The sequence below is a fragment of the Pempheris klunzingeri genome, chromosome 17 (genome assembly GCF_042242105.1).
Source record: "Pempheris klunzingeri isolate RE-2024b chromosome 17, fPemKlu1.hap1, whole genome shotgun sequence".
NCBI lineage: Eukaryota > Metazoa > Chordata > Actinopteri > Acropomatiformes > Pempheridae > Pempheris > Pempheris klunzingeri.
Window position 1 is genome coordinate 17,390,139 of NC_092028.1, and position 14,132 is coordinate 17,404,270.

Sequence of the window (14,132 nt, forward strand, 5' to 3'; positions counted from 1 at the left end):
TTTTTGATGTTTATCTGAGTTGTATCAGTACTGTGTGTTTGTATCCCTTTATACTAATAATACTACTAAAAATACTAAAAGTCATGAAGCTTTGGTTAACATTTCTTTATATATTGAGCTGTGAGTAACTGTAGTATCAGCTTTTTAGATTTTAAGTGACACAGTACAAGAAAGTGCCAGAATAAAAATGAATGTAAAGTGCAGGTATTTCATGATGGAAGCTACTTATTTAACCATAGTGATTCAAAAATGTGTCTAAAGGTTAAATATACAGCATATCAGTACATATACTGAATGCACACAAGACAGAGATCCAATAAAGCGTCGCACCTTGTGGTGCTTCTACTGCTGCACGTCCTTGGTCCAGATCCAGTCAGCCTGGTATGAGCTGGTGTCAAATCTGAAGTGGCTCTCTGCCAAAAAAGGGGGATTTGGAAATAAAAACCCGTGAGACTGAGTTTGAAAAACATCTCAGAACAAACTTGTCGTGACTGCTGTCAGTTTGAGACAAATCCTCACGGGTCAAATTTCAGCTCAAGCTGATGTAGACACCTGTAAGAGCACGTCGTATCAGTGTAATCCTTCAGGACACTCTTATAGTTCTTCACTACGTTTAAGTGTAGTAAGACTTCATTTCAAAACTAACTAGTCCCCTTACATGAAGACAACTTCAGACTGGTGGCACAAAATTCACATTTTATAGTGTACAGCTCTGTGTCGGCCACCCAGGGGGGTCTATTTGTCTGCCATGAAGACAGCAATGTGTAAAGTACTGTATGTGACAGGACAAGAGGTGTAGTAGAGTGAGAATAACTGCTCTGGATGAATAAATCTAAACCTCTTGCATATCCCTCTTTATTTCACCCCTGTATTTTCCAGATTTGGGTTAATCCTGACTGACAGCATGATTATATCTGTGATTTTCTTGCTCTCCTGCTCTTTCACACCTCCTGAAAAGGTGAGACTGGTGTGATTCATGTTGTGATTGGTGCAGACTGTCTAGAAGAAGGCGGGGACTCTTGGTCTGTAACCCCACCCAGAGAGGCAGCCAGGGCAACATCACTAAGGTTCAGGAAGCCATGGTTTTAACAGCCTAGCATGAATCCCCTCATTTAACTTTCAAAGCGGCTGTTCAGTGAAAAAGTTGGTGTTCTCTGAAGGAGTCAGGTCCGCGTCACTGTACGATCATGTTGGCTGAGCTTCTCCAGTCTTGCACTTCAGCCTCCCTGCTGGCGGCCATTGTGGGCCTGCTGGTCCTCCACCTTTTCTGCTCCAGTTGCAACCCCCAAGGCAAAAAGAGGGAGCCTCCGGGACCTAAACCTCTTCCGCTGCTGGGCAACTTGCTTCAGGTGGATCTCAAGAGACTCGACAGCTCTCTTTTAGATGTGAGGAATGTGTTGTTTGTCTGAAACAATCTGACTCTTTCCATTGCGTTAGAAGACAGTTTATTTTTTATTTTAGCACTTGTATTACATCTTTATACTTTTACCTTCCTCCACCTTTTTAGCTGTCTAAAAAGTATGGACCAGTGTTCACAGTCTGGTTAGGACTTAAGAGGGTGGTAGTTCTGGCAGGATACAGGACAGTCAAACAGGCTCTGGTCAACAATGCAGAAGAGTTTGGAGACAGAGAGGTCACCCCCATATTTTATGATTTCAACAAAGGACATGGTAAGAAAATGTTTTGAGGGTTTTTCTTGTTTCCTAACTTGCCTTTGCACCTGTTTATTCATGCCAACTGTTTTTGTTTCCAGGCATACTGTTTTCCAATGGCGATTCGTGGAAGGAAATGAGGCGCTTTGCTCTGACTACACTGAGAGATTTTGGGATGGGCAAACGGATTAGTGAAGGGAAAATCATTGAGGAATGTCGCTTCCTGATTGAAGAATTTGAACAATATGAAGGTGACATTGTCTCCGCTAAGGGCTTATGCAGCAGTCCCTCAAATACCCAAAGAGCCACACACACTATCTCTTGTCCGTAACTCTGTTTCTTTCAGGTAAAGCCTTCGATAACACCCAGGCCATTTGTTATGCAACCTCAAATATTATATCGGCTATAATGTTCGGAAAGAGGTTTGAATACAAAGACCCTGTTTTCCAAGCTATGGTGGAGAGAGACCACGAATCCATCCGTCTGACGGGATCAGCCCCTATCCTGGTACTACTGAGCGACTTAAAGATTACAAGAAACTTTGACATTGTTGTTAAACTAAGGCTTGAGAGATGAATTATACTGGTGTTGTAGTCCATGAAATATTTGGTAGAACTTAATTCTTTAATGATTTTTCTGGAAAGAACTATGTAATTTGATACTTAATATAAGGAAAATAGGAATTTCCTTGGAAGAGCTGTGCATTTAAATCCAATTGCACACGTGCTCCATTACAGATATACAATATGTTTCCTTGGTTGGGCCCTTTTCTTAAAAACTGGAGGGATCTGATGAAGAATGTGGAGGCTGACAAGCAGGACACCCAAAGCATCATAGCAGATCTGAAGGAGACTCTGAACCCTGACATGTGCAGATGCTTCGTCGACGCATTCCTGACCCGTAAGCGAAATCTGGAGGTGAGGCGTCCAACTCCACTGAACCCACCACTCAGCAGATAATACAGATCAATCAATCATAACATGTAATCCCTCTTTTCTGTATGTTGTACCAGGAGTCTCAAATCAAGGATTCACACTACCATGATGACAACCTGATCTACAGCGTGATAAACCTGTTTGCAGCTGGAACTGACACCACAGGAAATACACTCCAATGGTGTCTACTTTTCATGGCCAAGTACCCTCATATTCAAGGTGCAAACACACATCCACGTGCTTGTCTTGTCTTTCATTTCATGTGAAAGTTGGGTTATTCTTGCATCACACATTCATCAGGTTGAATTCTTGTTTTGTGTGCATCCAGACCAGGTCCAGGAGGAGCTGAGCAGGGTGGTAGGAAGCCGTCAGGTGAGAGTAGAGGACAGGAAGAACCTGCCGTACACTGACGCCGTCATCCACGAGACACAGAGGCTGGCCAACATCGTCCCCATGGCTATTCCTCACAAAACCAGCAGAGACGTCACCTTCCAGGGCTACTTTATCAAAGAGGTCAGGTGCTCAGTTCAAATCCACACACATCAGTTTTTGTTAGATATGTTGAAAAAATAGTAATTTGGCCCCTTCCTACAGGGGACTACTGTGTTTCCTCTGCTTACTTCTGTCCTGTATGATGAGGGCGAATGGGAGAGCCCACTCACTTTCAACCCTTCCCACTTCCTGGATAAGGACGGTACATTCATGAGGAGAGACGCCTTCATGCCCTTTTCTGCAGGTACAACATCTTTGTGTGACCTTTCACTATATGGATATTTTACAGTTGTAAAGACTTGATCCAGTTTAAATCTCTTCCAGGTCGCAGGATGTGCCCCGGAGAAGGTCTGGCTAAGATGGAGCTCTTCCTCTTCTTCACCTCCCTCCTCCAGCGCTTTCGTTTCACTCCCCCACCTGGAGCCACAGAGGATGAACTGGATCTGACACCGATGGTGGGCTTCACCCTCACCCCTTCACCTCATGAGCTGTGTGCCCTCAGTCACCGATGCTGACAAGAGCTGGAACTTATTGACCGCTGTTGAGTCTTTATATGTCACATTTTAAACTTAAACATGTTTAATTTTTAACAGAGCAAATTGCAGTCATGAACTTTGGCTTTATTGAACTTGAACTGCGGCTCATGTTTGTACAGTTGCTGTGTATGTTGTCAAGATGAGATAAGATGGTATTTATTCATCCTGAAGGAAATTATTGTGCAGCAGATGCAGTGCAATGCAAATGTGTGCAAATATAGACATAATAAAGGAATAAACAATACCTGAAGACCTACAAATGTAACAGGTTTACAATTAGACAAGTATCGCTATCAGTGCAATCCAAAGACTGAAATCAGGTCAGACAGTCTTACTCACCCTCATATAGGAGACAGCAGCCTCCTCAGCTGCACTGTGACCGCCCTCATCTGCAACTGCTTTTAATGACAACAATATATAGATATATATATAGAGAGAGAACATTTAGATATGAGTTTGCTAACAGAGCTACAAAATAGGAGAACATGTATTCATGCAAATACATTTTTTTTGCATACTACTGGTGTACAGTTTGAGTCTGTTTCAGACAAAGCAGTAAAAGGGAAGGAGGGGAGGGGGGGATGCTTATTGGGCCTCTGCAGATTTTCTGTATGAAGCTCTGTAGAGGCCTAAAAACAACCCTTTCCTTTACATCAGGTGTGCTTGAAGAGGAAAACACCCATAACGTGCAGTGCAAAAAGCCTTAAAGTCCAGGATAAAGATGTAGGGTTCAAGGATATGGTGTTTTTTTTTCTCTTTTCTGAATTGCTTTAACACCTTGATGACATTTGTTATTGGCCTCCATCACACCTCCATCACACCAGTCCTGACGTGTGATTGGTTAAAACCCCACAAATAAGGCGGGGCCCTGGTGCACAACTCCACCTCGGGAAAGTTCACTCTCCTGATAGCGACCTGCAATTATCTCGTTAAGTCCCACAGTGGCACCGTCAGTGGAGCAGTGTGGTGCAACGTTTTGGGGGGGTTTTGTTCGTTTAACAGGAGGCAGCTTCCGGGTGACTCTGAGATCATGCTGGAAGATCTTTTCCAGTCCTCCGCTTCGGCGTCCCTGCTGGCGGCCTTCGTGGTCCTGCTGGTGCTGCATTTTTACTCCAGCTTCAGCTCCCCGGACGACAGGGAGCCTCCGGGACCTGCTCCTCTCCCCCTGCTTGGTAACCTGCTGCAGCTGGACCTGAAGAGACCCCACATGACTCTGCTGGAGGTAGGGCACAGCCTTTCAGGTGAACTCCACACAACAGGTAACACACTAGTTTTCCTTGTGATCAACTCCGGTGCAGTCTGGCTTTGAACGGACGGTGGGAACTAAAGCTGAAATGCTGTTGAATCTTTATATTCAATGTTAAACGCAAATGTCAAATGTCAAATGTTAAATTTCCTGAGTGGAAGTAAATATTTAGCTAATATGCAAATTCGCACTGGCGGTCAGCGGAAGTACCAAAATAAAAGCCCGGCGAAGAGAAGGTCACGTGACACAAGGTGTCAGAAGTGTTGCAGAGGGCTTCAGGTGATGTAGGATACACAGCTATTTTTTTAGATTTTCAGAAAATACAGGAATTAATAGAAGAATTTGTATCAAAGTATAGCATAATTAATGAATAATGAAATAAATAATAATGGCATTAAAGTCTAGTAAACACGTTTTTCCTATTTTGGCCTAGATCTAGTCTTAATATGTGCTGTATAGCTGCCCATGTCTATGTATTTATAGGCTTCTTCACACCAGCTAATGTGTAAGATGACATCCTGCAAAAAAAGGGTTAAAACAGCTACCTCAAAGGTCCAAAAATGAAGGGATGCACATATCAGGCCTACAGGGACGGACTTGGACCAGAGGCATCTTCCCAAAACACTCCTGCCTGAATGGCTCAAGTAATAGAGGCCTTTCACAGAATGTTTTAAGAGAAATATCTGTAATACATTTGTAATACTTGTTACTTTGGTGTCTTATTGGATCTTTTAAACAAGTGTTTTACTCCATCACTGCGCAGAAATGAGTAACTTTGTGTAAAAGCTCATTAACAGCAGTTACAGGCTGCCACATCACAAGAAAGATAACTGCATAAGTGTTACATACAAAGCCTATATGTCCAACACTCGTGCACAGGACTCCGTCACGTGAAGTGAATTTGTGAATGACATAGTTGAATTGAACCCGAGAACCGCTAAAGCTGTGACAGTCGCTGCCCTTGCATCTTCAAGAACATTTCTTATAATGTTGATTTGTCAAGAAAAAGGAAAATAAGACATGATTTCTTTAACATACTGCTGATAAAGCATTCAAACGCTTAATTCCCAACAAACTCAGATGTGTAAAAATTGACATTAATACACTTAAAGTGTATTTTTTAATAACCATAATGTTAGCAATAACAGCATGAACGTGCACCAATCACCCATCAGTGACTGTTGTCACAGAACAGAACATTAAAAAACTTGCAATACAGCTTGTTTTAAAAAGTTAAAAAAAAGAAAAAGTAGTAGTTATTTCTTACTTAATCGTGTAAATTAGAAAAACAAATCTCACAGATAACAAATCTTTATCCACTAATTTTAGAAAAATAGCCTGTGTTACAAGATCTTTTTGCAAAGTTATGAAAAGGGAAAATGTAATTAATAGTGCTCGCCATTTGAGATAACAAGACAATGAAAAGAAGAATTCTTAATTCTTATATTTCTTCTCTTGGTTTGGGATTTTGGGAGAGTCACTGAGTAATATACTGTGTGTGGCCAGACTTCAGTCATAATGTAAATACTGTTGAATTGACATATACCATTATTATTCTCTGATGAGCTCTATACTGCTCACCCTGTAAAACACAATATAAGATATATAGGATAATGTTGTAAAAATCTCCTTTTTTCAAATTTGCAATGACCAGAATATTTTCTGCTTTTCCCCAGCTTTCCAAGAAATATGGATCAGTGTTCACGGTATATTTTGGACCCAAGAAAGTGGTAATCCTGGCAGGATACAAGACAGTGAAGCAGGCACTGGTCCACCATGCTGTGGAGTTTGGAGAGAGAGAAATCTTTCCAATAGCTAATGAACTAAATGGTTCATATAAGGATAAAGGAGGTAAGAATAAAAGAGTAGATTGTAACGACAGTCACTCACAGTGTAAGCTTATTAAACCAATTAAATTAAATTCAAACATTTTCAAATGTGATTAATTGCGAACAAAGTCTTCCATTGCACACAATAAGAATAATTAAAGCTGCATTTAAGGGCTGTACCAAATGTCTCTGATGATTTTGAATGTCTGCCTATGAATTCATCATAAAAAAATCCTCAATGTGAATAAAGTAATTTGTTGGATTAAAAATTAACTACTTAAGTGACACTTTCTGGGATACAGCTGAGCTTCACTGTTACATTTGCAAGATAAGAAGAGGAGCGATTGGCTGTTTGTTTTCCTATTAAAAAAAACTCTCTCTTGCTGTCACACTTTGCTGAGACTATCTGATGCTAACTCTGGGTTGTTGTACTTCTTCCCGCTTATACTAACAGACTAGCAGGATAAGTTAGCGCAGTGACGTTAACTCTTGGGTTTTTCCAAGGCCATTAACTGGCAGATAAAACAGCTGCGTGTTGCATCAAACATGATCGCGCAGGCTTGAATTATCTTTATTCATGCACCATGAATATCTATACCGTATTTCATGTCCATTTCTGCAGAGGCTAACTCTAGAGTGCAACACTAAAATTAACCAGAGGCCAGCCAAATGCATCATGCGTTTTAACGATATTCCTGGAGGACATGACTGTGGGAAAACTCAGACAGGACAAATAATCATGTTCGCTCACGTTTTTACTGAAAATATTTCAATCAGCTATCAAATGGCACTAATTCCATTTTAATACAACATCTGTACTTTTGTATTTCACTTCAGGTATTTTATTCGCCAACGGTGAATCATGGAAAGAAATGAGGCGTTTTGCTCTGAGCACCCTGAGAGACTTTGGGATGGGCAAAAAAGCAGCAGAGGAGAAAATCATTGAGGAGACTCAGTATCTGATCAAAGAGTTTGAGAAACATGAAGGTAATTTTTCTCCTGTTTTACTGTATTTTTACTGAGTGACTTTATATGGAACTCTGTATCATTTGTTGTTATGCTCATGCACATTTCTTTGTGTGTTTTTTATTTTAGGTAAACCCTTTGTTGCTACCAAGTTAGTTAACAACGCAGTTTCAAATATCATCTGTTCAATTGTCTATGGCAGCAGATTTAATTACAGTGATCCAGAGTTTACAAGTATGGTGAGCCGAGCCAACGAGAATGTCCGACTTTCAGGCTCTCCTTCAATCCAGGTACCACTTTTTCTTCTCCTGTACCGTGTTGTCTACCGTGTTAGCTTGTTAAATGCTGCATTTACACTTAATAGACAAGGCAAATTATTGTGGGGCTTTATGCTCAGGAAAACATAAAATACACATTGACTGTAATGAAAAAACTGAATCAGTGGCTCTGTATTATAAGCATTTCCTCTTGAAACTAACTGTACTTGCATTCAAGTGTGATATTGATAGTTTGGCCACAGCTGATCATGACTTGTGCGCTAGTTTCAACTCAGATAACTACTAAATCTAATTAAACATGATGGACAAAAGTGACACTTATCAAAGGCCTTCAGCCTATTTCGTAACCCCAGACCCAGAGGGAGTTTGTTAATCTTCAGAATGTAATAAGTATCAGTGAATGACCTCCTGAGCTGCAGACACCCCTCTCACATGTCACATATTTAATTTGGAGCGTGACTATTTCTCTATGTCTGCAGCTAATCAGGTCAAGAGAGACTCCGTTTCTCCCGTTTTCATTTTTGAAGTCAGGTCATGTCATCAAGAAGATCTTAAAAAGTCACATGGACTTGGCTGCAGTGTGTCATACAGTGTCAAACCAACAAGAAGTGACCATATCCGATGATGATGAGTCGTTACAGCATGTTAAATAAATAGTCCGCACACTCTTAATTATTTATAATATATATATTATAATATATATAATAATTAATTATTCTAACAAGTAGATATAGCACACACACTGCAGCAAATTGCTGAATTTGATTGGCCATCATTGAAGTCGGACATCCACTGCTCCACCTGCTCATTCTGTCGTCCACCAACTAATAGACTGACGTGTCTCCTTCCTCAGTCTAAGATGAGATAAGTTAAGATAAGACACAATAAAAACGTGCATTTTGTTTTGTGAGATGTCATTTAGAATTACAGCCTCATGGTCACAGACCTTTTTATTGTGGTTTCATATCGTCTGTTCTTTTTCGTGTTCTTTGTTTAAAACGTTTTGCGGTACACAATACACACAGCTGGAATATGTGATATTCTCAATTTATTTCCAACAGTTGTACAATGTTTTCCCGTGGATGGGCAAATTGGCAAGCAACAGGACGCTTCTCAAGAGGAATGTTGCTGGCAATAGAGGACAAATACAGCAGCTGATCAAACGTTTACAAGAGACTTTGAATACTCAGATGTGCAGAGGATTTGTGGACTCATTTCTGGCCCACAGACAGAAGCTGGAGGTATTAAACTCTGATCTAATATTATGATATATGATATATAAATACTAATTCTAGGATTTTTTTTTATGACTTGATTGATGTTTTACATGAGTTCATAAAATGTATAGTTTCATTTCTATGAAAACAATCTATAGCTGGAAGATGACAAATGCTTAGAACTCCTCGTTTTAATAGAATAAACACATTCAGCCTTTTACTTCTCCACTAGGATTCAGGGAACGCGAACCCGTACTACAGCGACGAGAACCTCGTGTCAACTGTTGGCAACCTGTTCGTGGCTGGCACTGATACTACAGCCACTACACTCAGATGGGGCCTGTTGCTCATGGCCAAATATCCTCAAATACAGCGTGAGTGACATGACAGAAAGCACAAATATCTTACAAATCTCTTTTACAGTTTGTGGATTTCCCCTTCGTTTGGTTTTTACTTTTTTACCAGCCCTCTTTCTTTTACAGGGGAGTCAAAGCCAGGCAATGTCATGTTTCCACAGTTCCCAATGCCACTGTCACATTTACAATTCGTCCATGACACCATTAGTCTGATGCTGATCTCGCATTGCATTAAAATTTTAAGTCCTATTCCACAGACAAATCGTATGAATTAAAACAGATAATGATAATAATAATTAATAAGAATACAAAGGGATCAAATGATGATAAAGAAAAGCACAGACACATACTGTAGGGTACCGTAACAAGTTTGAAAACTTTTAACCATAGTTAACCACAGATTAAAGGTCCCATATTGTCCTAATTTTCAAGTTCATACTTGTATTTTTAGGTCCTTCTAGAGAAGGTTTAACTGGTTTATTGTTCGTGTTCAAGAATGTGCGTGCTTTGTTGATGGTGTTGGTGAGGAATGAACAATGGCGGACGAGGTGCATTCAGGTTTTCAGCAGGTGGGGATAGTCAGCCTGCCGAAGGGCTGGAGCAGGTCACGACATCAACAAATCATCATGACATCATAAAGGGAGTAAACAATGTGTTTTCACACACATTTACAGCAGGTGAAAAAGAGGGAGGATGGTCTTTTCTCATAGTTTGGTGGTCTGTTGGCACATCGGGGACACATTTATTTTGAAAAGGCAGTAAAAATGTGTATTTTACGTAACCTTTGCACAACCAGACCTTTAAATGATCAATGGCCATTGTGTAATTCTCATTTAAATGCAAATACACCAGGAAAAGAACCCAACTGAGACTAGTTATACATAAGAAAAACTAAATACTTATCTATATCTGTATGGACGTTGCTCTCCCATCTGGTCTGACATTTACACTAAAACCACTGAGATGAATCTAATCTTGTGCAACAGTCTGTGACATAGTTATAATTGCAAAGTGCTGTGGACTATATGACCTTTCTCTCTGATGATGATGTTTAGTGTTTCTGCAGATTTTGGCAAGAAAAATGTGCTTTACTGCTGCTTTATTCATCAGCCACTGTCATGTTGTGTTTTCTAGACCAGGTCCAAGAGGAGCTGAGCATGGTGGTCGGAAGCCGTCAGGTCCGAGTGGAGGACAGGAAGAACCTGCCCTTCGCTGACGCCGTCATCCACGAGATACAGAGACTGGCGAATATCCTTCCCATATCTCTTCCTCATGTCACCAGCACAGATGTGACCTTCCAGGGCTATTTCATAAAAAAGGTAAAAATCTTCCATTTCATTCAGCTTTATTCTTTTAGCTGCCTGATTTAAAAGTAGAAGTTTGCACTGCCCTTTAAAACATTGTGAGTGTGAATAAACTGTTTTTCTTTAGGGGACCACTGTGTATCCACTTTTGGCGTCTGTTTTATGGGATGAGAGTGAGTGGGAGAGCCCACGCACCTTCAATCCTGCCCATTTCTTGGACAAGGATGGAAAGTTTGTGAAGAGAGATGCATTCATGCCTTTCTCTGCAGGTTAGCAAGCTCACTTATCAACTCCCGTCGACGCTAAGTTTTATTCAAGTTTTTCCGGTTACCCTGAAGCTTGCTCTCTTACAGGCCGCAGGGTGTGTCTCGGAGAAAGCCTGGCTAAGATGGAGCTCTTCCTCTTCTTCACAACCCTCCTTCAGCGCTTTCGTTTCACTCCTCCGCCTGGAGTTAGCGAAGATGAGCTGGATCTGACACCAGCCGTGGGCTTCACCATCAACCCCTCTCCTCACGAGCTGTGTGCCGTCAGTCGAGAGGAATTTTAAAATTTTAAAGCACTCTAAGCATTGTCAAATGCTTTTTAGATTACACTACTGTTGCACAGTGACACTACTCTCATCTTTTTCTCACTTCTGTGTGAAGGGAAATTTTAGTTCAAGTTGTTTCGGAGCAAAATCTGAGAGGATCAGATTTAACTTCTTTAACCTGTACAGTAAACACAAGCTAATTTACAGCTGCAGCATTCAAACTGCTGTTTTACCATTATTGACACATTGACTAATATATGAATTACTATTGATTGTACCGTTGTAAGTGTGATCCCAGTAAATCCCTTTAGATCAATCAGTTACCAATTAATTAATTCAATGCAAACTTGACAATGAAAACGTTTCTGATTGAGAGTAGTTTACTGTGGTTTTGTTTTGAGTTATTAGTTTTGTGTGTCTGTAAATGTTTCTGTTTTGTCGTGACAGATAACAGAAAGACAGAAATTACAAAATGTACAATAATTTAAGTGTGTGGAGGTCCTGGAGGCGTCGTGCAGCATTCTTTGTACACTCCTTCAGTGTATCTGCTTAAAGATGGATCTGCTTTAACCTGTTGTGTAGTAGTTCACTCTGCACCATGCACACATAAACACACAGAATAACAGTAAAAACCTGCATTTCTCCTAATGTACAGTGGATCTACTCTCCTCCTTAGATGATACAGATATTGTGATTCATTTTCCCTACCTTCCTTTATCTTTTCAGACTCAAATGTTAAGTGATATAGCTCTTGTGTTTCTATATCCATCCATAACTATTAGCAAAAGCTGAATGAGCTAGTTCCCTGTTGACCTCTTTCCCCCTCAGGGCAGCGCTGTGTTTAAATACTCAAACTCAAAGGAGTCACAGTTGCCTACCCAGGACAGCCGGGGAATATTGAATCGTGCTCCGAGGGCTGCTTAAACACAGGTGACCTTCACTCAGTATTGTGCCTGAATGCAGCTTCTGCACAGACACAGATGGAGGACTGAGGACTTCATTCTTGGGAAGATGGTGAATGGTGTCCCAGAAATATTTACGTCTCGTTAGTTTCACCATTTCACTCATTCGTCATTTCAATAAGTCATTTTCAATAAGTATAGCACACACAGAATATGTATGTCAAGACATTGTCATTTGTAAATGATACAGTCCCAACATACATACTACATACACAGGCAGAGAGGAAAATTACACATTGGATTTTCAACAAAATGTGGTGTTTGTGGTCACCGCTAAGAGCCCTGAGCTTTACAACTTCATTTGAAAATAAAATATTTTTCATTCATTTGATACACTGACATTTTTGCATGTGCCTTTCTTCAGTTTCATTCTTGGGAAGATGGTGAATGGTGTACGCCAAAATGGAGAGGCACAAAGTAGAATTGAAATGCCACGAGTGCAACATAAATGATGTAACACTTTTTCATTAAAAAAATAATCCTTGTGATCACAAGTTATGTCATTATAATAACAGGCTTGAATGCAGGTAAGACAAAATACGATCAACTTATGTTTTTTTTTAGCTATTCCATCATTCCCAGTTCAAATGGTACCCATGCCTCTCTTGCTTATTCCTATCCAATACTTGGTGATTTGGCTTGATGTTATGGTAGCCTATCCTTCATGATTCAGCATTTAACGGTAACAGATTGAAAGCTGATTGTCTAGTGACTGGTTAGTGATATAGCTAGACCTCTAGCACATATTAACTTTGTTTCACTAGAGGTTACTCTATTTCGCCACATATTTTTTAGAATGTTTACACACTTTTGGACCAGTTTTCCATTAACAAAATGACCTATATAAAGAAATAAAGCCTGGGTCAAACATATATTATGTGCTGTTTATTGTTGCAGGCTGTGAGAACCAAATTGGAGCTCTTCTTCTCCCTCCTTCACCTGGAGAGAAAGAGGAGTAACTGGATCTGATAGCTGTGGCTTGTGCACAGACACAGATGGAGGACTGAAGCTGTACAGGTTGTGAAGACACTAAACTAATTTGTTTTATTTATTTGATCTGTATTTAGTCAGGCAGTCTGCTTGAAATTAAGATCTCAGAACAACAGAACCAAAAGTTACACAGTGACAAAATAACAAGAATTAAAGTTACAGCAGTCACAAGAATCATCAGGTAATAGGCTGTATAGTCTCCATGGGTAATGAATGACTCTTTGTTTAAGAGTTACTCTGTTTAAGAGCAGATTGCAGAAACCAGTGCTGTCGGCGTTAATGTGCTACGAGGGATATCTAGGAGAGATCAGGCGGCTGCAGCAGGTGGAAGAGACAAACATTTGCAGACAAGTTTCCAGCAGCCTTTGAAGAATTTACAAGAAGTCCCAGAAATATTTACGTCTCGTTAGTTTCACCATTTCACTCATTCGTCATTTCATTGAATAAGTATAGCACACACAGAAAATGTATGTCAAGACATTGTCATTTGTAAATGATACAGTCCCAACATACATACTACATAGACAGGCAGAGAGGAAAATTACACATTGGATTTTCAACAAAATGTGGTGTTTGTGGTCACCGCCAAGAGCCCTGAGCTTTACAACTTCATTTGAAAATAAAATAAAAATAAAAATGAAAATAAAAAATAAAATATTTTTCATTCATTTCATACACTGACATTTTTGCATGTGCCTTTCTTCAGTTTCATTCTTGGGAAGATGGTGAATGGTGTACGCCAAAATGGAGAGGCACAAAGTAGAATTGAAATGCCACGAGTGCAACATAAATGATGTAACACTTTTTCATTAAAAAAATAATCCTTGTGATTACAAGTTA

At 40.1% G+C, this 14,132-nt stretch overlaps 1 protein-coding gene across 1 annotated transcript; it reads left to right on the plus strand.

Moving 5' to 3' along the window:
- Positions 1 to 1,187: 1,187 nt before the first annotated feature.
- On the plus strand, positions 1,188 to 11,696 carry LOC139216374 (uncharacterized). Its single transcript, XM_070847465.1, has 18 exons — positions 1,188 to 1,385; positions 1,508 to 1,670; positions 1,754 to 1,903; positions 1,999 to 2,159; positions 2,390 to 2,569; positions 2,665 to 2,806; positions 2,916 to 3,100; positions 3,182 to 3,323; positions 3,404 to 3,589; positions 4,476 to 4,837; positions 6,538 to 6,712; positions 7,528 to 7,677; positions 7,786 to 7,946; positions 8,996 to 9,175; positions 9,384 to 9,525; positions 10,642 to 10,826; positions 10,939 to 11,080; positions 11,165 to 11,696. The coding sequence occupies exons 1-18, from the start codon at positions 1,188 to 1,190 to the stop codon at positions 11,356 to 11,358; spliced, it is 3,198 nt and encodes a 1,065-aa protein (XP_070703566.1). The 3' UTR covers positions 11,359 to 11,696.
- The last annotated feature ends 2,436 nt before the right edge of the window (positions 11,697 to 14,132 follow it).

Coding starts and splice junctions, on each gene's coding strand:
- LOC139216374 (XM_070847465.1), top strand. CDS start 1,188: ATGTTGGCTGAGCTTCTCCAGTCTTGCACTTCAGCCTCCCTGCTGGCG. Junction 7,678..7,785: donor AGAGTTTGAGAAACATGAAG/GTAATTTTTCTC, acceptor TTTTTATTTTAG/GTAAACCCTTTGTTGCTACC. Junction 9,526..10,641: donor CAAATATCCTCAAATACAGC/GTGAGTGACATG, acceptor TGTGTTTTCTAG/ACCAGGTCCAAGAGGAGCTG.